Source organism: Nyctibius grandis, chromosome 10, assembly GCF_013368605.1.
Source record: "Nyctibius grandis isolate bNycGra1 chromosome 10, bNycGra1.pri, whole genome shotgun sequence".
In the NCBI taxonomy this organism is placed as follows: Eukaryota; Metazoa; Chordata; class Aves; order Nyctibiiformes; family Nyctibiidae; genus Nyctibius; species Nyctibius grandis.
In genome coordinates this window covers 9,850,885-9,877,960 of record NC_090667.1, presented here as the reverse complement: position 1 = coordinate 9,877,960, position 27,076 = coordinate 9,850,885, and the positions used below count along the sequence as shown (strand labels likewise).

The following is a 27,076-nucleotide window of genomic DNA, read 5'->3' as shown; positions in this document are numbered from 1 at the left end:
GAGCGAGCCTCTTCCGGGCGGCGGGGCCAGGGCCGCGCGGAGCCGGCAGCGCGCGGCGGCCGCGGTGAGGAGCGGGGCCGGGACCGGGACCGGGACCGGGACCGCGGCCGGGGCTGGGGCTGGGAAAGGAAGGGGCGTCGCCGGGGCTCGGGGTTCCCGTGGGGCTGGGCCTCGGGCTGGGGAGCGAGCGGAGGAGCCAGCGCCGGTGTCACCGCCGGTGTCACCCCCTGTGCCGTACCGGTGCCCTCCGCAGGTGCCCAGCCCTGCATGTCACCCCGTACCCTCCACAGGGGCCAGACCCATCTGTCCCCTCTGTCACTCCTGCAGAGTCCCTGATCCACTTGGGGCCCAGACCCGCATGTCACTCCAGTCCCCTCTGCAGAGTCCCAGCCCCGTGTGTCACCCCATCCCCTCCATAGAGGCCCAGACCCATGTGTCACCCTGTCCCCTCTGCAGGGTCCCTGCCCCATATGTCACCCTGTCCCCTCTGTGGGAGCAGAGCCAGTGTCCCAGCGGGTCACCCCTCTCCTGGGGAGGTGCTGCCTGGCCTCTCACAGTGCCAGACAGCTGGCTGGGGGCTGCCGAAGCCCTCCCCTCCCACCTCCTCCCTGCATACGTAGCAGCTCTCTGCTTGCCCACCCGCTCCCAAAATCTCCCCCTGACCACGAGCTGTCCCCTGAGCGTGGGCTGTGTGTCACAGGGTGGTGCGTGGCAGCTGCACGGATCCCGGGCCTGCAAGAAACAAGGCTCCCTGCTGAAGAATCGTCCTTTCCAGGGGAGGAACACACCGAATAACTTGGAGGTCAGACATCTGGTAGCCAGAAGCGGGGATTTTAATTATGAACATAGATTATTTTTTTAATTTACTGTATTATAAATAATTTATTGTGATTATAATGGGTATTGGGGGGGGGGTGGTGAAGACTGGCTTTGTACTAATGTGCAATTAAAAAATTACCTGTATAGGCCGTATCAGAAAGAGATGAAATAGTGGAAAAACTACAGAAGAGGGCTATGAACTTGCCTGAGTAGAGACACATAATCCTACTTCAGTTTATGGAGGGGGTAAAAAATGAGCAGAGACAAGCTTGCAGCAATCAGGACTGAAATAAAATAAGAGCTTGCACTAACCCTTTTTAGCAAAGAAGCGTTATTTCTCTTAATGAAGAGACAAGGTGAATGTGTGACGTGTCTCTGCGAGATACCTCATGCGATGGGAGAAGAGGTGGCAAATTGAAAGCCGACACTGCTGAGCTGGCAGCAGCAACCTTGTAACATCTGGAGGTAGCTTTAATGCAGAATGATGAAATCTCTCGTCAAGTTACACGCCAAAGATGGCTGCTGTTTTGAGGAGAGAGCCCCAGCAGCAGGCTCCATCCATTTGACACAGACTGCTGCTTTTGTTGCTAGGCTACAAACGGGACGTACATTTATAAGCAAAAAAAAAAAGGATCTTGTAGTGTTGCCATGATTTGCCTTCTCTAGCATTCAATTTGTTTTTATGATTGCAGTAAGAAAAATCATAGGGCAAAGATTTTTTTTTCCTTGTGATTTAAGTAGATATTTACTGGTAGAAGGTGCTTTGGGGAGAGAAAACTTGGCACGTGGCTTTGTTAACATTTGGTGTAAGTACGTTGCATCATACTTCTCCCAGTCATCAGCTGTGCTGCTTCTTTCAAACTCTGGTGGCAAATGTCATGCAAATAGAGGAATACCATTGCGTAATGGCCCCAGTGAGTCTGATACGTGCTCTTTTGCCATCATGCAAAAATGCTTTCTTCCCCTAAAAATCTATTAGTGCTTCTCATTTGGACTAATTATACTGCTGTGATTGACATCCCTGGAGAATGCATTGTGTTCTTTTCTTTGCCAGAGCAATTAAAATACGGGTAGTAGCTGGGTTTGCCTTTCTGCTGTTGCTTTGCAATGTGTTGTAGTTTTAAAGTAGAATAGGTCACCTTTTACTAATCAGAAGGTAGTTCATTTCCTATCCTTTCTCCTAAGCCAACAGAGCAGCTGTTGTGGTGGGCGTTGCTCCTGGAAAAGACAAATCTGAGTTTGTTCAGGCAAAGGAGCCCCCAAAAGGGACAATGTGTTATGTGAGGAATAAAGAGGCCTAACAGGATCCCTAGGTATTTCTCTGTCAAAGCAGCATGGGAAATGCTTCAAAAGAACTCAGCTGTGCAAAAACAAAGCAGCAGCCATAGGCGCTTTGGTTTATAAACCAGAGGAAGAAGAGAAGCTGTTCTTCTCCCCATTTTATAGCAGCAGGTACTTTTCTCAACCTAAAGATCCTCCAGCCTACATCTCTCGTTTCCCAGAACAGGGCATGGACAGCTGGACATCAATCTTTGCAGGAACTGCTTTGAAGAATGGAGATCTAGGGGCCTAAGTTTGTCACATCTTTTTATCTCTCTCCTAGTGAATCTGCACGTAACTTTCAAACTATTCCTTCTATAGGATTCTGGTGAGAAGAAGGTACTGCTCTTACCTTCTGTTTTTACTGGGTTTTCAGGGAAAAACCTCACTCTCCTTTTTCAAAAAAGGAACACATAGTTGCCTCTAGGAGATTTTGTGGATCATGGTATGACCTGATCACCTGAAATTAGGGGTCTAAGTCCTGGTAAAGGACACCATACAAGTTACAGCATTTGTGTTAGCGAGGTTACTCGCTTGCCCTCTGAATTTGAGTTTGAATTCTCTTTTAAGCTAGAGTACCCAGCGTGTCCCATGGTTTGTAACAGAGGGTTGCAGGTTGCAGGTTGGGAGTTGGGCACCAAGAAGTGAGATGTCGCAATGTTCATTATCACGATTATGTCTGCACTGCTTTTGGACGTAGAGTTCTCTGTAGACTTCTCCCTCCCCCAGCTCAGTTTTTGCTTACTTTCTGAAATTGCCTGCAAGAGAGGTGAAAGGCCGCTCTCATTAATAGTGTCCACTTCTGTAGGGGAAGGTGCAGGAGGCTATAGTCTGAACTCCAACCCCCATAAAAGCAAAAAGCACCAGAAAATTCTGTATAGAGTGAAGCAGTACCCTATCCGGTACCCAGTCTAAGGATGTTTGCTGAAGGATCCTCACTCAAGAGAATTCAGGCGTTTGTATCTGTTGAGGAAAGCCTACTTCTGGGGTAGTTCTCGGGCAAGTTTCTCTCACAAATATTCTCTCTGACAATGGCACTCTCCTGGCAACCTAAACTGTCTACATCACTCAAGGAATGGACAGTTTGTCATTAGGGGTGCTTCTTGACTCAGAACAGTGACTGTAGCTTTAAAAATGTGTATTTAGATCAGACATGGAGAATTGGGTTCACAGTTATACCATCACAAAATTTCTTTTTGTGTCACTCTATTCCCAATTTTAGCTTAGATACTGGAAAAATTAACAACATACCTGACAAAGTTTCTTAATTCTGGAGTGGATTTTTTCAAGACTTGGGTTAAAATACAAGATGTCACTAACATAAGAAAATACAAGTGGTTCCAAGGAAGGTAGCGAAGCTGCTTTTCATCATTCGTGCACTGCTGCATGTGTTTAAGTTGCCTGGAATTTCCCAGATCATGTGCCCATCTGGATTATTCAGTCGTGCAATACTGTTTAAAATAAATGATCAAATGTCTGGGTTGTTCAAAATTGAGTGGTGTGTTACTGTCTGAAATAAATTAAATAGTCATCACTACTCTTTTGGCTGTTGCTTTGGTTTGAAAAGTGGTTATACGACCTTCAATGTGATGTTTAAAATGTGAACTTTGAAAAGGAACAGCGGAGAGTTGAACTCCTGACAACTCCTGAATCTGCATTTTGTAGAATTGCTGCAACTGCTGTTGTTAACCTTTAAACAAGGTTTAAAGTCTTCTCCTATTGCTGGTTCTGTGGCAAATCTAAACGTAGCCTTTGTACTAAAACTGTTGATCAGACTTTGTGCTGGGTTTTATGTAATTATTTTTTAAGAGGGACCACTCTCACTTATTATTAAGTCCTCTTTTTCCCTCCAGTTAGTGTTAGTATTAAACATTAGACCATGAACTAGTAATTGATTCCACCTGATCAGAGAGGGCAAGAAATTTGGGTGTGCTTGGTACTGGGGCTTCCAGCTCAGTTCAATGTCGCTTTCTGATTGAAAGTACAAGATGAAGAAGATCGTCAAAGAACTATTGATTTAAAATAAAGATTTTTGTAGAAAGTTATTGAAAATATGAGAGTTTCTCTTCAGATAAACAAAGACCTTAGTTTTAGCTGTCAGTTCTACCGTGCTTTTTAGTTTGTTTTTATTTTATGATTACTAGGGCTGGGAGAGCGTTGGGGAGAGAGATGAGGAGGCAGCAGCGGGGAGATTTGGAGAGAGAGTGGTAGAGGAGAGGCTGGCAGTGAAATTTGTTTTAAAGCACTTGGGAAGTGCAGTTTCACACAGCGGTGTCCTCTCTGATCTGCCATCTGTATCACCACATCGAATTGCCTCCGGTCTACAGAACCACATCTTCAGCTCAACTTTTGGTGCCAAGTACATGGCAAGCCGCGGCCATTTCTTTAGCTTGACAGTCATGTGTTTATGAAAAACTTTATGAACACACGATCGCAGTTATGATTCTGAAAATATGCCTTGGTACATGGGCATAGCGGCACTGTGAAACCCGTGGATAATCAAACCTCTGTGTCGGTGCTGGGGAGCTAAACAGCGCCAAAAATTGTCCCTGGTCACGGGAACATGGTCCCCTGTATTGTTAACTCGCTGGAGCGCAGCGTGGGGCGGTTTTGCCCGGGACAGCTGATGCTCACCCAGACAATCCGGCAGCACGAGGGAGGATTTAGCTGCCGTTCTCCATGGGCAGTTTGGATACAGCCGCCCTAGTTTGGAAACTGAAAGGGTTTAATAATATGAATGTGCCAGAGAGCATAGTCCGTTCTTTATTACTGGTTTAATGTCCTAGTGTGGACTATTACCAGCTTCAGAGTTTGCAGGTACAAGTGGTTCTATTAAATATCTTTCTAATTGATCTGATTTTTTAAACACCGAAAATATCTATTATTTCCTTCTTTACTGCGTATTTTCCATGATAGATGTTAACTGTTTGACTGTGTTGTGATGTTGTCTTTTATCCTTTCCAGTACTGCTGATCCTCCTGTGTGAACATGACCTCAAAGTGACATTTCACTATGGATTATTACAGGAATTATATGTTTATAAAATTAATGTTGTTTCCCAAATCATCTGCTAATTGAGTTGTTTGAGGAAGAGTTGTTTCAAGATCAGATTGGGTAATTTTGCTGCTTACCTTTCCACCTTAAAATTTAAGGTGTTGTTGATTCAGAGTTTTGTCCTGTTTCCCAGGTGATCTCCCCTCTCTTGGTACTTACTGAATAGCAACAGGGGTGGGAACAATAATTTCAGATGCTCATATATAGGCAGTTAAGTGTTAGGTAGTTGTTGAAGTTTGCCTTCATTAGTTGACTGTAAGAAAGCAAACGTTTTTCTCTTTGCTCTAGAGGATTTGTGCATTTACTTTCCAGTCCCCTTGCAAACTTTCTACTTATCTCAGGGTTCAGATGGATTTATTTTAATTTGATTTAACCCAAATGTCCTTTATTTTTTCTTTACACAATTCTATTATGGATATATGGATAACGAGAACTTAAATCTTGGGGACACTTAATGAATAGGGAGAATTATGTCACTGAAGGTAGTGGAGTTACACCGTTGACAAAGCATTGTAGTTAAAATAATAATTAATTCTTAAATAGCTTTATTACAGTGCTTTTGTTTCTGAGTATTTGAATGGATTGTGCAAACAGCATCACCCCTCTAAAACTGTATCTGAAAATTAAGGTGACAGCTAGGTAAAATACTGTTGCAGCAACTTAAACTGAGGGTGTTGTACCTATTTCTTGCAGTTTTACAGTCTCACTGTTTAAATAAAAAATAAAAATTAAAAAAAAGCCATACAGTTTATGATGATGACTGCATGGCTATTGGATAATATATTGTTGAAACCATTGTGCACAGTCACCATTTTTACTTTATAGTTGGACATTTTGTTTTATAAGAGGATCGCTTCGAAGTACACAGGCATTTTATTGGCTTCTGGTTTTGCTTTATGGGATTTATTTCCCTTTTCAGCATTTACTAATAGGGGCTGATAAGTCATAAGCAGCATCATACGGTCTCTTTAATACAGGAGATGGGGCTTTTATTCTAAAAATATTTTGCTGGAAAATGTGTAAGTTTTCAAGACAGAAATTCACTGATTCTCTTAGGCACCATTGTAACAGATCTGTGACTCAGAGTCCCAAGACTGGCAAACTCAGCGACCTTTTTTACTTCACTGCAAGTTTTATGTGTTTCCAAATTCTGTTATTCCAGTGTCTGAACCTTTTACACTCACCTGTATGTACAACATCTGTTCCTTCTCTGTGGCCGTTGGTGGTCTGTCCCTGCCCACAGTCTTTATGATTTTTATTTTAAACTTATTTAGAACAGCATTGTTCCTACGTATATTCTTGAAGTGCAAGTCAATTATGTCAATTGCATCATTTAGAAGAAAATGGTTTTGTGCACTTAAATAGCTGTCACCTAAGGTTTTAATCCCTTTTTGCATGAGATCTAATCTTTTGCAAGGTGGACACCTGTCCTGTCCCCCCTTATCCTATGCAGGGTTGGAGGCTGTATACTATCCTTTATTGAGATTAGTAATAGTAAAGTCAGTGTTTTCTGTTGCTGTCTTTCTAAACAGACACAGTGATTTCAAGCATAATCTTTTGCTGTAGCACATGCCAAGGGTCCTCCATTAAAGTATGTTTTTCATTTTCCTGCTAGGTTGCTTTTTGCTGCTGCAGCACTAACCCTTTTTTGGTAGATTTACAAGGAGAAAGAGAGACCAAAGCATGTGCTGACTTGCTTCTGCTAGCTTAGTCTGGTTAGCATGGGTAACAGCAGTGAGGAAGGCGTGGAAGCAGGAGTTTTACCTTGTGATGGCAACCGGAGTGGTTGTGTGTTGTCTTTGGGGTGCTTTCACTCTGCTAGCATGTGTTATGGCCACCCTGACTACTCTCTTACCCCTACTACTTAGATCATGTTAGCTCTTTCTACCATCATACCTTCTTTTTGCTACGTAGACACACAAGGACTGAGAGTTTTTCCAGTTCACAGCAAATTAGGTCTCTCTTGCACCCATTTTCTTGGTCTATAATGTAGACTTTCAATGTCTTGACTCTGGCAAGCCAAAACATTTAAAATGATCTATGCTTTATGTTTCTTGTTCTTTGTCCTCCCTGCAGATTTAAGGCTAGGCGTCAAGATTTGCATTATGCCTGGCTCCCACCGCATCTGCAGATCCTGAACTTGAGCAAAATGGTAACCCAAAGTGGCCACCGGTTAGTCTGTTGAAGGAGCATGGGAGTGCAGACCTTTTGTGCTCCCAGACCTTCTGATGTGCCAGTTCAACATACCAATCCAGGGGACTGAGCTGGCCTCTCTTTTCTTTCTGCTGCATTAGTTTGCTGCTAGGGTAGGAAGTTTTATCAGCACACGTGGTTCAAGGAGCATCAGAGCGGACACAGAGTAGATCAAGTGTGTGGGGGATAAAGATAGGACATGAAAGTGGTTAAGTCTTCTATTTTCTGTAGATCCACCTTCGCTGGGGTAGGCTAAATGAAATGGAGTGAAACGATCCTGAATTGAACCATGAACCATCTGCAGTGAAGGCAGATCCTTATCGTTTAGATTTCTTATTACTAAAGGACGTGGTTTTGTGGACAGAGGTATCATAAGTATATAAAAACAATTCACAGACAACCCAGTGGTATATATGCTAATCAGAGTGAAAAAAAAAGGAGCTTCTATTTATGGACTGCTTTATTAAGCATTCATTAGACAGCTTTAAACAGATTAACGTAAGCTATCCTAAGCAGTTTTTAGTCTTTCTTAATGAAACTGATAATTTAATTATAAAAATATTGAAACTTGGACTTTCCTACAAATAATATACCAATAGGGAAGCATTCACCGAATGACTTACCAGCCCTAATGTACAGATTTTTTTTTTTAAGTGGAAAAGAATGTTAGAATAGATGAGTTCACAGTGCTTTCATAGGGTACTACTTTGCAAAACCAGCAGTTACCATTTTAGACCATTTTAGAAGATGGTCTGTTTTTTCACAATATAGCACTGTTCACGGGAGAGTGTCTTTAATCTAGTGTATCTAGTGGAGTCCCTCAAGGGTCGGTACTGGGACCAGTTCTATTCAATATATTCATTAATGACTTGGATGAGGGAATAGAGTGCACTGTCAGCAAGTTCGCTGATGACACCAAACTGGGAGGAGTGGCTGACGCACCGGAAGGCTGCGCAGACATTCAGAGGGACCTGGACAGGCTGGAGAGTTGGGCAGGGAGAAATTTCATGAAATATAACAAGGGCAAGTGTAGAGTCCTGCATCTGGGCAAGAACAACCCCATGTACCAGTACAAGTTGGGGACAGAGCTGTTGGAGACCAGCGTAGGAGAAAGGGACCTGGGGGTCCTAGTGGACAGCAGGATGACCATGAGCCAGCAATGTACCCTTGTGGCCAAGAAGGCCAATGGCATCCTGGGGTGTATTAGAAAGGGTGTGGTTAGTAGGTCAAGAGAGGTTCTCCTCCCCCTCTACTCTGCCTGGTGAGGCTGCATCTGGAATATTGTGTCCAGTTCTGGGCCCCTCAGTTCAAGAAGGACAGGGAACTGCTAGATAGAGTCCAGCGCAGAGCCACGAAGATGATTAAGGGAGTGGAACATCTCCCTTAGGAGGAGAGGCTGAGGGAGCTGGGTCTCTTTAGCTTAGAGAAGAGGAGACTGAGGGGTGACCTCATTAATGTTTATAAATATGTAAAGGGCAAGTGTCATGAGGATGGAGCCAGGCTCTTCTCAGTGACATCCCTTGACAGGACAAGGGGCAATGGGTGCAAGCTGGAACACAGGAGGTTCTGCATAAATATGAGGAAAAACTTCTTTACGGTGAGGGTGACCGAACACTGGAACAGGCTGCCCAGAGAGGTTGTGGAGTCTCCTTCTCTGGAGACATTCAAAACCCGCCTGGACGCGTTCCTGTGTGATATGGTCTAGGCAATCCTGCTCCGGCAGGGGGATTGGACTAGATGATCTTTCGAGGTCCCTTCCAATCCCTAACATTCTGTGATTCTGTGATTCTGTGTGATTATCCAGAATTCAACAATATCTGTAGAAACACAGCTTGGTTTTGCACAGTTGCTCTCTACATTGCAAAGGTAAACAGCTTTGCTTTGCCAGTACAGCTCTGAGGTGCTCCTGATGTCAGGAAAATTTAAAGAGCAGGACACAGAAATATCTGTGTGGTTATAATTTTTGTGTGATTTTTAACCAAATTGATTTAGCTTGTGTAAAATTCAGTAATAAGATCTGTTCTATAGAATTGGAGATTATTTGTTCAAGGAAGAGCTTGAGTCTGGTGGAAACCAGAGATCTTTCTTATTTAATGCTTTTTGTTTTTCACTATTCTATCATAAATAATACAAGCTAAACATAAAAATAACACATAAACATCCTAAATGCTTTGTTTTGGTTTTTTTTCATTTGATGAAAACAAACTCTTTGGGTTTTTTATAGAAAGTGATTATTTAACTTAAAGAAACTTTAATTACCTGTAACTGTACGAAAGGAAGGATGTTTTTATTGAGTGGCACCAAATTAGGATTTTCTAAGAAATTTTTAACAAACTTGCTTAGTAATGCTCACTGAGATACGACATTTTCATCATTCAGCTGTTAATCATGCTGTGATTGCGAAGGCCAACCCTTCATTATTATTTATTTAATACATTCTGAGTTCTCAAAGTTTGGTGTACTAGCAGGAGGTTACTTTGCTTTCTTTGTTACCATATGTGGGACTTTGTCTCGAATATTCAGCAGTGCTGAGTAGAATGTACTTGCCGAATCCTCTTTGAACATTGCTTATCTTCATGTATAATGCAGTTATTCTGCATTTTTGCAACCCTGTCTTTACAGCTTTACAATTGTGTCTGGTGCTCAGTGCCATCGTGCTTATGCATCCACAGTTTCTATTGACTCCATGAGCACGTGTAACATTGGGAAGAATTTGAGCAATCTGAATGTCATTGGCGGTTCTTCCTGGCAGACGATATATCAGAAAACCAAATATTTCCCATAATGTTTATATGGTACACCATAAAATAGTGTGTGGCTGCTAGTCACAGTAGTAATCACAGTAATAATGACCACAGAGGTCCTAAGTAAGAGTCATGCTTGTGCTATTATATAAGCATAAAAATGCGAAGTCTGGGTAAATGCAGGGAAGACAGTCCTTTCCCTGAATAATTCCTACTCTCAGACCAATTCTGACAGATGAGTGGTTCAAGGCAGAATAATTTTTACACAGTCCTCATCTGATAAAAAGTTGATTTCATGGTTCCTGTAAGACATGTTGCAAAGTTGTATAATCTCCTTCTTGGACGACTGTGTGCTGATTTAGGTCACTTTCAAGAACAGACTTTTTTGGATTGTTTTTGGGTTTTGCTAGAAATGCTGCTCTAAGTGTCTTCTAAATATTTTATTAGTTTCCTCCTTCCTGTTGCTTAAAGCTGCCAAGTTAGGGCTGTTTATGATAGATGGGGAGATTTAAGCCTTTATTTCTGTAGAAGTTTACTTTCCCAAAGACTTCCAAGTTTTTCCACTTGAGGTAGAGAAGGATCATAATTACATTTGAGAGATGGACAATAGTGTCTTCAGATTTCATGAGCAGTCTCTCCTTTTTTCCCATGAAGTTCACATTAATGATGGAGACACTTTACATGATTAGTTACTTTCTTTTTGTGATTTTTTTCTGTTCTACATCATATAAGTTTCATCAAATTGACCAAAATGTCTCAGACAACTTTGCGGTGTTCTTGAGTGAAGATGAAAATACTCTTCAGTGGCCGCTTACACTATGTGTATCAGTTGTCCTCAGAGTGATGATGTTTTTCCTATTAAAACAGATTAAATGCTATGTGATATCATCTGTATTTTTATAGATCAAATTTACTTCAGCCATTTGAATGACAAGGACTATTTGGAGGATGGCTTTTTTTTTTTAAACTGGCTATTGAATATGTTGCAGAAGTTTATCTTAAGAAAGTTGAAGTTCCTATAGCTTGTGCTATTCAGGGACTGTCCTTCTTTCATTACATGTTGAAGTAAACTTAGTCATCCTGAAGTAATTTTTAATTTTCTGGGCTTTAGGCCCCATAAATGCATAAATATGTTAGTTCAGTGCCCTTCATTGTAGTTCTTTAACCATCTTTGAAGTATCATTAGGAGATCTGGTCATGTGTTCATAATGTGGCAAATTGTTGCATTATATAATCTTTGTTTTGTTAAAACATGGATTTAGAGAAACAACATTTATTAAAAGAAATTGTTGGGTTTGTGTTCCTAATTTTTGTTTTGCTTTGCAATGCCAGAGAAGTTAACTGGATTTTATTAAGGATTTCTTCTGCCAGTGCACTTTATAGCAGCACTTCAGGCATCTCTTGAAATATTTAATCTCTCCTTCCCTTCAAGACAATATTTTCAGCAAACACTAATTCATCATTGAAATAAAGCACACTTCTGATTAGTGTATTGTTATATAGTACAGCTAGTTATTAATAAATTTCTATACTTCCTTTGCATCTGCCTCATCCTCAGATATTTGTACATGTATATGATGTACCTCTACCTCGTAATCAGATACTCATACTCTTACAAAGATACAATGTATAAATGCCTTGGGGAAACAGGCACAGAAACATTTCTGTAGACAATTAACTAAGTTCTTGCTTTTTTACTTCTATCAATATCAACCTCATTAAAACCCGTGATGATATCTGACCTCCTCTGCTTTCTGGAGATATACTTGCCCCTTTAAGCCTCAGTTCTGCTAGTTGTTTGGTGTTTGTTTTTTTACTCTAAGCACAACCACTTTTCACCTTTCAGGTTATAGATACATTATGAAATAAGTGGAATTCTGAATTGTACATTTTCATGTTTTCTTCACAGAGTTTTTGAAGATGTCAGCAGATATACCATTAAATATTAATATCAAGGAGCCCCGATGGGATCAAAGCACTTTTGTTGGACGAGCCAGTCACTTCTTTACTGTAACAGACCCCCGGAATATTTTGTTATCTGATGCCCAGCTGGAAAATGCAAGAAAAATTGTGCATGATTACAGGTATGGCATTGATCACTTTTACTGCTGGCCCAAAAAAATCCATGTCAATGATAAGTACATGGTTATATATTTCAAAGGAAATATTTAAAACACTGTATTCATTGCACCAGTCTTTCTTCTTATTTCAGAGCTTGAAACACTTTTTTTTTAAAAAACAAATTTGGTAATGAATGGGGAAATTATGCCATCTGAGAACCCCTATTAAGTATTCTGAAATACAGAAGTGTCTAGTTCTGAAAATAGTTAATATGACAACAGAGTTTAAAACTTTCTCTTACATGTTATATTGTTTGAAGCAAGTAGTTTCTTAAATACTTGCAAAGTAAATTTTCACGCTAATGACTCCAGAGATTTTAGCTCTACGTTTTAGCTCTGAGACCTAGTATAGGTTTGAGTAAATGGAAATTTAGTGCTGGATAAATCAGCTCAGCCAACATAACCACTGCTGGGAGTTTTGATTCTTTGTATTTCACCAGTCCATTTGAAAGCTGAAGATCTACAAGCTAACTATGAGGCTAGCTTAACTTAGTATGAACATCCCAAAATCCTCTGATACCGCATTTGTGGCAACCTGTCACTGGGGGTTGCAGCATTGTGTAACACTTGTGCTTTTTGCTGTTGTCTTGTTTTGTTTTTTAACTTGTCCCAAGACAAGGTATCGTGGCACCTGGCTTGACAGAAGATGACTTGTGGAGAGCAAAATATATCTATGATTCAGCCTTTCACCCGGACACTGGTGAAAAGATGGTCTTGATTGGCCGAATGTCAGCTCAGGTACCCATGAACATGACTATCACAGGTTGTATGATGACCTTTTATAGGTAAGTAATGGCAATATAACACATAAAATATTTGCCTATAAATGAGATAAGTGACAATCACTGTTATTGTCAAAAGAGCATTTTAGAAGATTTATAAAAAATATTTCAAAATGTAAAATTTCACTTCATTTTCTCTTCTCTCTCTGCTTTCCCTCACACTGATTAATGGTTTCCTCTAGAAGTAGTTGAGAGATAAGCCCTTAGCCCCTCTCCTTCACCATCCTGCTTTTCCTCAAACTGGGAAAGTTGAATGTTCCAAAATCCCATCCTTGTAGGAGAGTTGTGTGGAGGCCAAAGAGGAGGAGATACCTGGGAATTTCTAACCTTAGAGATCTGGCATGTAGGATGTTCTGTCTGCCAAGTGAGTACTCAGTATGCTTCGGTCCATCAGTCATTGAGTTTCTCCAGCTCCTGTTTGATCCTTTCATTTCCTCAGTAGTTCTTGAATCACCAGTACAGTGAAGTCCACAGCAGAAGCCAGTATCATCTGTTAGTAGACTCCATGTTAGAAATATTTTTGTGACACAACGCTTTGTTAGCAAGAACTGGTGGGAGGTTCAGAGGAAATAGCAATAGCGGTTTTGATGCTGAGATTTTACAAATTCTTGACTCACACTCCAGCCATTTTGAACGGGGCATATATACATGTGTGTTTAAAAAACAGTCAAGAATATGAATAAAACCATCCGTACAGCTGCCCATTCACAAGCACTGCTTCCTGTTAACTGGTTATTCTTTTTGCATGTTCTGTTATTATCTATATACTTATAGCAGCTATAAACCTTTTCTTTGCCAATGACTTTAGTAGAATCATTTAGATTCAAATCTAGGTGGTTTATTAGCCTGGAAGACATTAGTTTCTTTGGACCAAACTCTCAGCAAACAGGATTATGTAGAAGTCCTTGGATGATGCAGTGTAGCATCCATCTTACTACACGTCACTGGAAGAAGCAAATTTCTTGTTATGTCTAGGAGGGCTCTTGGGCGTGCAGTAAGGCAATGTGAGTCATGCCTGAACTTTCTAGCAAGCCTAACATCCTCTATATTGCAGTTGCAAGGGAACAGGAAAAGATGAGTCAGGAAAGTTACACATGTGCAGGAAGAAAGGAGGAAGAACAGCAGTAGTGATGGAAGAAAGCCAGATAGTTTATCACTGTTACTTTGGCATCTCATTCAGATACTGGAAAACAGGGAATAAGAATACACTTTCAAATCTCCTGAATCTTTCAATTTTTTGCAATTTAAAGAAATAACATATCTTCCCATTTCAGAACCAAAGCCTTGTGATAGACACACACCTTCAACTCTAGCGTCTCCTCTTTGCTTTTCCAACTGTTTACAGAATAATTGGTACAACTACTGCTTTTTCTTTAGCACTTCTAATTTCCATATCAGCCCTCCAATAAGAACCACATTCCTGTTACCATTACAGGGATTTATTAAAACAATGGCATCATATTAGCTTTTTGAAGACTGAGAAGATAAACCCTGTCTCCTAAAATCCACCTCTCAGTTACTTATGGAGCTTCCAAAGAGAATTAGCAGACTGTAAAGGAATAATAACCCTGGAAAAGTATTCTGGAAATTAGTGTTTTGCATATTTCTCTGTGTGTTTTTTATAGAGAGGTTTGCTATAATGCTTTTGTTATTACAACAGATCTTTGTCCCAGGTGAACCTTGCTATTTAATTACAATGCTTTTAAATTCTATTCTTAGAAGTAGCTTGTACTTTCATTGTTAAGACAGTATCTCATTGGCTATATTGTTTCATTCAGATAAACAAGAACCTCTGCATGATTACTGCTTGCACTTGCTTTTCTTGATTTGCTGTCATTTTTCTGCGCTGTTGATTCAACTGTGTTTTTAAAAATAATAATAATTGTTTGTCTTTTGAAGAACAACACCAGCAGTGGTTTTCTGGCAGTGGATTAACCAGTCCTTCAATGCTATAGTAAATTACACGAACAGGAGTGGTGATGCCCCAATTACTGTCAGGTCAGACACTGAACCAGATACTTCTGATGTGTTTATAAATTGCTCTCTGATGTACTGGAACATGGTTGGGCTTTAAAGTTTGAGGTGATAGAGGGATAAGTTTTTTCATCTATGCTTATTATTAATTTGATATGCACAGACAAGAAGTCTGAGAATGATGGAGGTGAGAACTCCATTTCTGCCATTAAAGATAAGCCTAAGCCTTGATCGTAAGCACTTAACCATGTAGGATTTAATAGGAGTCTGTGTTGCATTGCTCAACAATTTGAAAGTGCCTCATCAGTTTGGTGTTATACCAGGATTTTCTAAGTTGATATTTTGTGTGGACCTTCAGGTGGCTCTCTGTGTCATCTCCTCTGTGCCCTGCAGTACAGCACACACCGCACTGTGTGCTTATGTACAAAAAGAGGACCCTTCAAGGAACTGGGCTGCACAGTACTTGTTTCTACTTGAAGGCAAAGAGAGAGACAAAATAGATGCAGAAAGCTAGAAATCGTGAATAGGAGACTGGAATTGCAGTGCTTGACTTCCTAGTTTTGAGGATGACTTGCTTATAGATGCCCAGGAGAAAGCAGTGGGTTCGAGGATATACACCTAGCTGGGAAGTATGTACAGGATGTTTTAGGGCAGATTGGGTTGGATTTGGGTGTTTGCAGCACAGCTAGCCTGCATGCCTGGGTTTCGGTATAGTTGATTTTAATTACTGTTGTCGATATGGCCTTAGAAATCCAAACGGATTTTATTAGTTTAAGCAATTAGGAAATTAAATACAGAACTAAATCCTTCAAGGTGTTCATTCAAACACATGAGAAAATACTGAACAGATAGCAATGCAGAACCAGCAGAACCTGATTCGGTGTTAAAATGTTGGTTGCGTGTGATTTTCACTGCTAGGGAAAGAAAAGTGTTTAATTTAGTGTCCCATTTGAATCTTCCATCCACATCTTATTGCAGTGTCACAGAAAGGTCTACTTAACTTTTTGGGGGGCATAGCTACATGTGTAAAGTGTAATTATTTTTAAAAGTGACATAAATGTAGTTGTTCTTCATGTGCAAGTGCCTTTATTTTTGTTTTAGCCAGCTGGGAACAGCCTATGTTTCTGCTACCACGGGTGCTGTCGCAACAGCTTTAGGACTTAATGCACTAACAAAGGTATGGCTGATATTTTTTTCCATTCTTAAGTAGACAGGTGTTCTATGAGGTGCTAACAGCTCATTCGTCCTCCTGTGTATCTGTGTCATGTTATGCACAGCTCCCAGTACGGAGTTGTAGTGGCCGTTGGCAGCGCCCTTCTTTAGATCCCAGCCTTATTTTTGCCCCATGTAGATGGTTTTATATGTATTTCAAACGGTCTGGCTTCCTTACATGTGTATCAAACAGCCTTGTGTTTTGTTAATACAAACTGTATCTAATAAGGTGCCTTTTTTGCAGTTTCTTTTTTACATGTCAAAGTATCTAATCACATTTGAAAGTTAATTGAAGTGGATGTGTAATTACAACAATGTGGAGTCATTATCCCGTAAACTGTATAGGTGTGTTTTTATGCAGCATCACTTCTGCAGACGTGGACGCCTACTCTAGACTGGCTGAAGAACTTGTAAGAAGGTGCCACTCTTAAATGCAGAAAACTCAAGTTCTTTTAACAAGTGCACAACACAATCAAGGAAAAAAGACCCTTTACAAAAAAAAAAAAAAAAAGAAGAAAAATCTATTTTGTACCCCTCTGCTTATGCTTTAATGTACTGAGAGTGGTAGAGCATTGACAAGTTATTTGAGAGACTATTCTAAGCACAGTAATTCAGATTATACAAGGCACTGACTAGATGACTAGCCTCCATAGTCAGTGCACTCAGCTGCAAAGCAGCTGGTATGGATGTTGCTGGCTGTGACCTTGGCAGCGGAGACAGTGACGGTCTGTAGTGTTGCTGTTGGGCTGACAGGCATGCTCAGAAGCTGACACCTCTCTCCAGTGATGCTACTAAATTAAGATTGTTTTTGCCAGTCTCCTGCCACTGCTCACTCTGAGAGAAATATTTATGACTTATGTCATGTTTGTTTATTGTTTTACCTCTGACCCACCAGTGAGTTTTCACTGAATTTTAATGTAAAGGAAATAAGTTTGGTCTGTCATTAGCACGTGAGGCGTTTTAGTATGACCTTTGGGAAAGAAAATGATGATGTAATTATTTTCCTTTTGTTTTTCTTTTCTTTTTTCCTCTCTCTGTTTTTTACAGCATGTCTCACCTCTTATAGGACGGTTTGTTCCTTTTGCTGCTGTTGCTGCTGCTAACTGCATTAATATTCCACTAATGAGACAAAGGTAGGAAAAAGAACAAAGATCACTCATTCTAGAAGAAAGGATGTTATTGAGTTTTTAGATCAGTAAGTTACTAAATAAAGCATGTTATGTATCTTTAGCTTGTTTCAGAATATTGCAAAAACCTCATGCATGATCTTGTTTTGATTGATTGGTTGTGACAGGTATAAAATGGAATATCCTCATTCTCTTCAGATAAATATCCATAGAGTTCTTCAGTCTTAGATCTCAGAAACCAAGTACTGGTGCTTCAAAACCTGATCACATGGACCCTTTAAATACAAACTCCACTTTGGAAAAGTACAGTCATTTCAGAAATGGTGCTTCAAATCCCACATGCAGAAGTTAGTCATAGAAGACAGGCTCTGCAGTTTAATCATCTGTTTAATCATCTGAGATTACAAAAATATGCACTTTCTCAGAAACAAAATTTCATATGTATTCTGATTTGACTAGGACTAAGAATAGAAGTGGGGAAAAACAAATTAAAAGTATCCTCTTATAAACACAGGGTTGTAGGCAGAAAAGGGCGTAGTTAAAGTTTGTATTTACAATGAAATTCAGTCCATGGTAGTATTTTCTCTCTTATAAAAGATGAGGAGAAGATTAAAGGCAGTCCTCAGTATATCTGCCTTCCGTCTGCTTCTCACTTCCCTGAAGGTTCTCCCCAGTATGTGTTTAACACCTAACCTTGCACTTGAGCAAAAAAGAGAATAGTACAGTTACAGAAATGTAGTTTGTTTTGTGCATCCTTTTGTGCTTTCAAATATGTTCTTAGTCGTTGAAATGAAAACTCAGACTAGAATGCCAGAGGGGAATTTTCACAAAGACTTCCATTTTAGTTCAGTGAAACTAATCTTCCTGTATTCCCTGTGTTGTCTGTCAGAAAGGACCGACTACTTCCAGAGCAGTCCAGAAAATTCCTCTTTTCTGAATTGCTTTTTGAAGGAACCTCTCCCTTCTGTGGACTACAGAAATAACACATGTCCTTTCTTCCCCCTTGGAATGCACGTGACCAGGCTCAAGCAGCAGGTTGCTGTTACAAATAGTCAGTTGTTTACTTTTCAGAAGATTTTTCTCCAGGTCTTTCTCTGCCTTTTGAAATTTTTGTGCCAAAGAGTTTTACAAAGAAGCTAACTTGGAAAATAAAATAAAACCCATAACTCTTAAAATTGATAATCTTGAGGGGACAAAGGTAAGGTGACAAAAAAGGTGAATAAATACATGTCAGTCACTGCTTTATTTTTACCCCTTATGCAACAGGGAACTCAAGTTTGGAATCCCCGTCACGGATGAGAATGGAAACAGACTGGGTGAATCAACAAAAGCAGCTCAGCAGGCCATTACCCAGGTGGTTATATCAAGGATTCTTATGGCTGCTCCTGGCATGGGTAAGAATAACTGCAGTCATGTGCAGCTCCTGATTATCAGTTCCTAACGTGAGAGAGAGCTTAAATTCTAGATAAGTGATTTTTCTCAGGGGCCAAATTCTCTTACAGTTGGCAGGCAGTATTTACATTTCTGTTAAGAAGTTCTACAAAGAAATGTACGTTTCTTACTGTGAAAACATCCACAGTGTGTTATGCTGAAGTGCAGCAGAAAAGCTCCTGAGATGCTTTTGCGGAAAAGATACAGATAGCAAAGGAATGGTAACAAATTCTGCTTGGGTGGAATTAGTTTAGTGAAGAGTAGATGCTTTGACCAGTGCCAAGTTACTGAGCGCAGGTTTAGTTATGTGTGAAGTTAGAAGTTTTGCTTATTAGGAGAATTTAGCTCTGTAAATACCAATCCAGTATCTTGAATTGGCAACATAAAATGAGAGCTCAGTTAGTGACAAAAGGCTGTGAAAATTGTATTGTGGTATTAGTTAATCTTAACAGAAAATGAAAACCAAGTGCCTTTTTCTCCAAGGTTAATGCTTTTTTTCTCATTTGCAGCAATTCCTCCCTTCATAATGAATACATTGGAGAAGAGAGCCTTTTTAAAGGTTAGTCTTAGATAATGTACGTACATGTATTTCATATCCTAAGTTAATATTTTCATGAATTTAAAATACTTTCTGAGGCTTCACATTTGCCTCCCAAATGTGCTTCCACTCTGGGGGGACAGCACTGCAGAGCTTCCTTTCAGCTGTCGCTTTCTTTATGCCTTCCTTAGAGATAGCTTGGTTCTTTTTATCACAGTGTAAAATAACATTAAGAAAATATGAACCTTTTTTGTTATTTTTATAATTGTTCTTAAAATGCAGAGTTCGTCCTAGTAAATAAATCTTCCTTGTACCAAGACTTGGAATACAGTTTATCAGAAAAATATTTTAAAATTTTACAATGCTTTTGTCTCAGGATATCAGTAAGGGGGGTTCACTTAGCTGCTGTAGTAGCAATTTGACTTTGGAAACAACAATGATGATAAAAATCTCTTTTGAAAATTACCCTTTAAAATTTACTGGATGAGCAAGTGCAGTGTAGGCATAGAATGGACGTGTGTCATCAAAGATTATGTATTTCCTATATTCTGTTCATGCTAATGTAGTGTGAAGTCAAACACCTGGTGATAGTAAGTATATAAACTAAATCAACATTATGCACTGTGTGTGCATGAGAGGGTAAAGAGCAATAATGAAATTAATCATAGGGTTGTCAAACACAAGAGAAATAATATTCAGGTGAGGAATTCTATAATTCTTTACCAGTAAAGAGTTTCATCTTCACTAGCTGATACCACTGATTTACTTACTTGCGTGGCTCCAGGCAAAGTCTCTGCTGATGAAACCCACCCAACAAGCTGGGAACAAGCTTTTGTTCCTTCCTGTTACAAAAAGTTAGGAAAAGAGAGCATGGTCTGAGTTCCCAGACCCTCCCTTGGAGACGTGGTTTGGATGGGGACTGGGAGCACAAATAGGGGAAGTTGCCAGGTTTTGTTTGTCTAAGATAAAGCTTTCTGAAATATTTTAAATTATATTTATTATTTCTGCCCTTCGTTTTTCTTGTGCAGTTACATTACCCAGTTACATACACCATTTGAAAGTGCTTCTGCATATATAGCTGAGGCAATGGGAAGGGGTCCCAAGTGTCTTCCAATTTTAAAAACTCGTTTTTTCCTGAAGTGCTTTGCTTTTTTTCCCCTCCTTGTTAACAGAAAACACTATTGCTCAGAATGTAAAAACAGGAAATGTGGCATTTCAGTTTGAGAGTGAAAGTCAGTGTGTGCCACTTATATCTCCGGAAAGAAGTGAAACTGCAGTGCATCCAAATGCACTGTTGGTCTGCGGTATGAAGAGCCCTATACTGATTTGGCTAATTCTTAATTGCTGATTTCTTTTGACACATACCCTGTTTGCTGAGTAGCTTTAAGAGGCTTGTGATACTGTTGTGTTAAGAATGTATTAACCAGAACATTAACCCTTGTTTAAAAAAAAATAGTCATACATTTAGAGCAAAGATTATTTTATATGTATTTGACGTGGGAGAAATGTCACAAACGTTACCAACTCAACTGGCAAATACATGACACTTGTGAAGAAGTTGCAACAATTCTCAGGGCTTGGAGACAAATATCTATTGTTTTTGTGTGGTATAATCAATATAAGGGTGTTGTGAATTTTTCAGATCAGCAAAAATGAGCGATTTCTTCAGTGACTACTCAGTGGTCTTTGGTACCATCATGACCGTTTATGCTCACCTGTTCCTCCCTCTCATCCTCAATGACTGTGAGTTCAGGTGAAACTGCTCTGCAGGTAGTCAGTGGTAATACATCGTAGAGATTAGTATTAAAACCATTAAGGAATGAGCTGAATTTTTAACAAGCAGCTTCTGCATGTTCTCTTGAGGTTTCAGAAGCACCATCCCATCCGCAGTACTCCAACACCATCCACACAGTGCTTTACTAACTCATTTTCGTCAGCTTTTGCTTTGTACACCATCACTCTTGAAAATAATTCTTGTGTGCTTGCCAAAGCCTATTAACTAACACACAAGGCCAGAAAATAGTCAAATGGCTGTGAAATAATGAAGAAAATAGAATGATGTTCTGCGGTAAGGTAGAAAGAAATGCTTCTGGAATGCTGGTCTCAGTGATAGCAGGCTATCATCCTCTGATATTTGCAATGAGATGTAGGTTGTATAGCATTATTCATCCCCCATATTCTGATGTTGTTTTGCACAAGGACATTTTGATGGTAACATTAGCATGAATTAACAATATTCCCGAAAGTTACTGCTAGAAAATGACTCAAGAATGTTTTTAGAACGCAAGCACATACTTACTGCTTCAAAAAGAATCTAATTATTTCTTGGCTTGAAAAAATATTTTTTTATATATATGTGCTTTTGCTCTAGGTTTCAGCAGTGGCTTTGGCTGCCCTTGATGCGATTATGCAGTGTTGTAGTTCTTGATTAGGCTGTATAATGTCTATGTTCATTATCCCTACTGGCGTACACTCGACTAGCTCTGTGCTGAACCAAGTTACTTTATCTGCTGCAGCAGGAGGATCCATAAACAACCTTCCTCTGAGGCACAGCATTTATAGATTTATTTTAGCTACAGATAACCTTTCTCCTAAGGAAAGAATTTGTTTTTTTCCATAGAAACTTCTGAAAATTCTTGTCAATGCTGAAGTTTTAATTTATCTTACTACCCTTACAGCTTCAGCTACTGTTTCTCCCCAGTTCTGCATGCTGTATTAACATTCAAGTTGATTCCAGAAATTTCCTCATATATCCTTAAAACAAGCTCCTTGGGGTCTCTTAGTCTGCAACTAAAATATGTATTCAAAACTGTTACAAAACTAGAACAGAGCAACTTTTTTTTTAAAGCAGCATAGTTCTTGAATGTCTTATGCCTTAGAGTCCTCTCTGCATTCCTAATTTAACTGTCATTTGATTTATTCATTATTTTTGGAAAAAGGCATAGCTAACCTGGCAAAGCTGACAGATTTTGAGATCCAACAATAAAAGGAAGCAGTTAGAAAAAAGCTGATTCTCCTTATGGCTTTTGTTTGCTTAATTATCATTTCTACATTTTCTCTGTTTGTGCTAACCACTAAAGATGCCATAAAGACATCTGGAAATTAAATCCTAATTCATCAGGAACTGCCTTCTTGTGGAGTTAAATGGTAGTTCTCTTAACACAGTAAATTCTTCTGCTGTCTTGTACTTCTCCATTTTATCTCTGTAGGGATGTACAACCTGCATTTGAGTTTTGCTTTTTTATTTTACGTTGTTCCCTGGGCAACTCAATTCTTAATATTGACCTCCCAGAGTTTTACCTCACCGTCTTTCTTGGTTAGTGCAGCCTGGTAACGTTCTTGAAAAAGAAAGGCTGTAACTCAGATCAAGAACCTTGGCAAAAAATGTTCCACCACATGAAATAGACGTTATTTATATTATCTGTACTAGTAGACACCTCTCTCAGATTAATGACCAACTCTGATAAAGGCATCTATTACTCTCATGACACCCTCCAACAGTTTTTTCAGTTATAAAATAATATTTGGGGCTTTTCTGTTATGTATCTCAGGTCCCACGCTCACACTGCAATGCATAGCATCCCTCTCCCTTAATTCTCCTCAGAGACTGAAGTCATTTGCAGTACGGAGTTTGACTTCTGTTCCTAAATGTGTTCAATGCCACAATCCTACATCCCTTCCGCTGTCAGTCACACCGTCTCTTGTCATGAACTGTCCCAATGTACAAAATGATTAAGCATTTTGAATTAATTTATCTCAGCAGACAGTCAAATGAAGGTGTTTAGTGGCATGCCAGACCAGCAGAGCACTGCTGCATTCACTCTTTATCCTTCTTGCTGTTGCTGTCTTTTTCCATTTGTTATCTATTGTTGCAGGTTATTGCTGAATTGCACAGTTGTTCTGCACTCATTTCTGGATTACAGATTGACCCCAAGATAAAAAAAAAAAAAGAAAAAATGAGGAATCTTCTATATCATTTCTTCTCCCTCAGGCTCTGGAGAAAGTTTAATCCACACAGGCTCATTTTCCATGCCTCTTACACCACTGTGACCTTCCTTAGCACCAGGCTTTGTCCTATTGAGCTTCCTAAATTTCTTTTTTTCTATTTCTGCTCTCAAATAATGCCCATCTTTTGTTCACCAGTTTCCCCTCTAACTTCTACATATTGAGAAATGCTTCTTGCAGAAAAAAAAAGTCATCTTTATTGAAAACTTCATCCACTGTAACGTGATTTTTAACTCATTAGTTGTTTTGTTTCAAAATCAACTTCTTGTTATCATAGCACTTGTCTATGTCCTACTTACTGGAGATACTGTCATTTAAACAGGTCTGGTTTTATTTCATTAGGAATTAATTTCAACTAAAATTCTAACATGGGGGGAATGGATTCCTAAGTAATTTAAAGGCCTTCAAGAAAACTGTCGTATTTCTTGGCATACCTTCAAGTTCTGCAAAAGTTACAGTAATGAGGAATATGCTAAAAATGCATCCAAAGGTTATGTGTTGCTTTCTCAGCCTTGTTTCCCCAATTCTTCTACACTTTTTTCCTTTAATAAAGGCGAACTCTTGCCAATCTGGAGTGTACCAGACTGTGCTACAGCGGGGCAAGTTCCCACACATCAAAGTAAATCATAAGACATGAGAAAGGGCTAAGAGAGGCCAACTTACATTTTTCCTTGACACCTCCCGTATTTATGGTTGGTGGCTGCAGTTGCTCACAAAGTAAATCTCCAGTTGTAAGTTAAAACCATTTGATGTCACTGAAGAGAGAGGAGCTGTAACCAGACCTAGCGCTTCTTAGGGGTGCCTGGACAAAATTCACCGTGCCCTTTGGAGGTGTGGCAGCAGCACCCTGCACCTGCGGCACTGCTCCAGACTTTGTCTGTGGTGGTAGCTAGTGTGGGCTTGTGTGACTCAAAGAAATGGCCCATGTACTCAGGATCAGGTCATAAAACAGTCAACCACCTACTGTAGTTTCTGAGGATAATAGTGTACATATTGATATCACTGGGAGTTTTCTTACTCCTTTTCAAAGGGATTTGGCTCTCAAATGGGAGCTCAGCTTTAAGGTGTGCTGGTAATTGTTTTGCCTTCCTCGTGTCCAAGAGTCTTTTAAGTGCAATCTGTCTCTGACAATACAAGAATGCCAGGAAGGTGGGAAGCTCACTGTGCACGGTTTATTTTTAACAGAGATTTCCCTGGATGAGTGCTCCCATTCAAGTGGGATTAGTCGGATTCTGGTAAGTGATTTCTTTGGGCTGTCTGCTATTTTAAGAGATACTTGTAGGTTTTTTGGAGGAAGTAGCGATATTTGCACTTTGTTTAATGAAAAAACATTGAGAGAGTTAATGAGTTACTTCACTTCCATGTCTGTAACTGATAATATATTAAAAAAAAAACTGTTAGTAATGGAAGAAGCTGCCAAAAAAAGCAGAGGGAGGAAGAAAGGGAGTGGCAAAAAAGGCATGTAGCAGCTTGATTAGAAAAGATGCTTTGGCAGCTACCTCCATAAACAATAATTGGAATCTAATCCCATAGGTTGGTGAACTCTTGAAACATTTGGTTAATGGAGTTTCATTTGCTGTTGTCTACCATTTTATGTTGTCATGCACAGCAATGCAAAACACCAAAAGGACATCAAATGATAATTTTATACACATTTGTAAACATGGTATTGATGCATTTAGTACTACATAGTGGGTAAATGATTTCATAAGGTATAATGCAGTGAGAAATAATGGTTACATAGTACTTCATGGAACTTTACCTCACTGTATTATAAAAAAAGGTTTCTGCTTAGAAGACCATGCCTAAGGGTTTTGAATTCTCTTTTAGCACCCTAGACATTGTAAACCCATTTTTGTCTCCTCTAGTCTTGTGTTTGCAACACCCCTCTGTTGTGCACTGTTTCCTCAAAAAAGGTACGTATTCCTGTTACATTATTCTTACTTCAATGTTACACTCCCAGATGCATGCAAGGTACTGCAAAAAGACAGAAACAAGTGGCCATTGCCTCCTAGAACATACAGTCTTAATTCCCATATAACAAGTGTGATAAACATGAGAATATTCGTAAAAGTAATAACTATGTTACTCATCAGTAATATACAATAGCTGAGTTGGGCTCTTTTGTTTACAAACTCCTAGCAGCTTGAGATGCAGCTACACAGGGATAGCAAACAAGAGGTTTCGGTGAGTTGTTTAACCATGCTAGTTGAAGCTGAGACGTTTGAGCTTGATGATACAGAGTTAGGAGTCACTGGAATGATTCGTTAAAAAAAGCTAATGTGGTCCAAACAATGTATTCATGTCCAGTAAGGTTATGGCTTCATGAAATACAGCCAGAGCCCATTTTATTTTCAGCTGGAAACTCCTCTGGTTATATAGAACAGCACTTTACTATATGTGCTTATTTGTAATTTGATTAATATTTTTCCAGAAAGGACTTTTCATTGATACAGAAGTAGGTCAGTACTGAAAACTCTCTTAGAAACAACATTCATTATAGCTGAAATCATAATGAAACCTGAATGGGTTACCTACAAATAAAGTTAGCTCAATTTGCGGTTTGTAGTATGAACAGGGTCTTAAATCTTAAATTCAGCTAGGCTGGCCTTCTCATAGTATTAGTGGTTTTCTAAACACGACAAGCTGCCAAATGTAACTTAAACAATGCAAGCTGGAGCTGAATTCCTTAATATTAAGCAGCTAAACTACCTTTGACTCCCAGAAAACAATACCTAATTCTCATCTGATGCAGTTGTTTGAGTACAGCAAAGCAGTCTGGAACCATCTATTTCCCTGCCTGGCAGGGACACACCTGTTTACTCCAGTTCCCAGAGAACTGGAGTAAATAGATGTCACTAGGCTACTGGCAGGGGACTTACAAACTAGCATAGCAAGTGTGGTACAGTTTGGGATTTTAACCAGGGCTCTCCAGTTCATGGGAAGATTAGACCTTAGACTGTATTTAAGAAATTGCAGCTGTTTAAGGGACCTGGCAGTTTAATTCACTTTACTGTGAGATGACTCCTATAAAAATGAACCTTTTATTCAACTGAATAAAATCAGACAGGAAGTTAAATAGGCAAATACCTTACATTTAATAAAAACACCTTTAGGAAGGTAAGTTTCTATTGCCAGCAAGAACCTCAAGCACCTAAATAGATTCCTACCCTCATGGTAGTAGTAACAGCCATTTCTTGACTCTATAGACTATCTTATTGCCTTTTAAGCAGAGATTCATTTGCCCCTGGTCTGTGAGCATGATTCCTTCATAAGAAGTTAAAAAAAGATCTGAAAACTCTTTTTCACAATGCAGGAAGTTTAACCATGTGCATTGCTCATCTTATTTTACATTCAAGTGCTTGTTATATATAACCATTTTACTGTTCCTTTTGCTTAGTTCTATGTCTGTAACACGCTTGGAGCCAGAATTGCAAGCCAAGATCCGAGAGAACAGCCCTGAACTAGAACGTGTATACTTTAATAAAGGATTATAATTCAAGGAAGGGAAAATATGTTTCAAGGAGAAATGTGAACTTATTTTTGAATTATGTGTCAGCATATTTGAAGATGAGAGCTCACTTTTAACTTGTCCTTTTGTTAAACAACTTCAATCGTCCGCATGGCTTTATATTTAAAGAGTTTCCTCGTTGTAGTGCTTAAAAATTACAAAAAGTCATTTTATCCTCTTTGGTATCAATTAAAAGTTTAACCATACATATCCAAAAACATTTACATAAGCTCTCAAGCAGCTACA

The 27,076-nt window shown here is 39.5% G+C and overlaps 1 protein-coding gene across 4 annotated transcripts; it reads left to right on the top strand.

The window, feature by feature from the left end:
- SFXN1 (sideroflexin 1) lies at positions 1-26,818 on the top strand. Of its 4 annotated transcripts, none has more exons than XR_011048842.1 (12): positions 1-64; positions 701-802; positions 12,040-12,214; positions 12,865-13,035; positions 14,932-15,030; positions 16,108-16,183; positions 17,266-17,351; positions 18,612-18,739; positions 19,286-19,335; positions 20,957-21,057; positions 24,505-24,554; positions 25,188-25,219. XR_011048842.1 is itself a non-coding variant. In XM_068408919.1 (12 exons), the coding sequence occupies exons 3-12, from the start codon at positions 12,051-12,053 to the stop codon at positions 26,814-26,816; spliced, it is 969 nt and encodes a 322-aa protein (XP_068265020.1). In that variant the 5' UTR covers positions 1-64; positions 701-802; positions 12,040-12,050; the 3' UTR covers positions 26,817-26,818. The 4 variants fall into 4 exon arrangements, 2 of the variants coding, with proteins under 2 accessions (XP_068265020.1, XP_068265021.1); XR_011048843.1 differs by having other exon boundaries at positions 20,957-21,084; positions 25,188-25,207; XM_068408919.1 differs by lacking the exon at positions 20,957-21,057 and adding an exon at positions 26,720-26,818 and having other exon boundaries at positions 25,188-25,235.
- The last annotated feature ends 258 nt before the right edge of the window (positions 26,819-27,076 follow it).

Excerpts from the sequence above, each read along its gene's own strand:
- SFXN1 (XM_068408919.1), top strand. The coding sequence starts at position 12,051 with ATGTCAGCAGATATACCATTAAATATTAATATCAAGGAGCCCCGATGG. Across the intron at positions 13,036-14,931 it reads TGTATGATGACCTTTTATAG|AACAACACCAGCAGTGGTTT; the intron begins GTAAGTAATGGC and ends TGTCTTTTGAAG. Across the intron at positions 15,031-16,107 it reads GATGCCCCAATTACTGTCAG|CCAGCTGGGAACAGCCTATG; the intron begins GTCAGACACTGA and ends TTTTTGTTTTAG.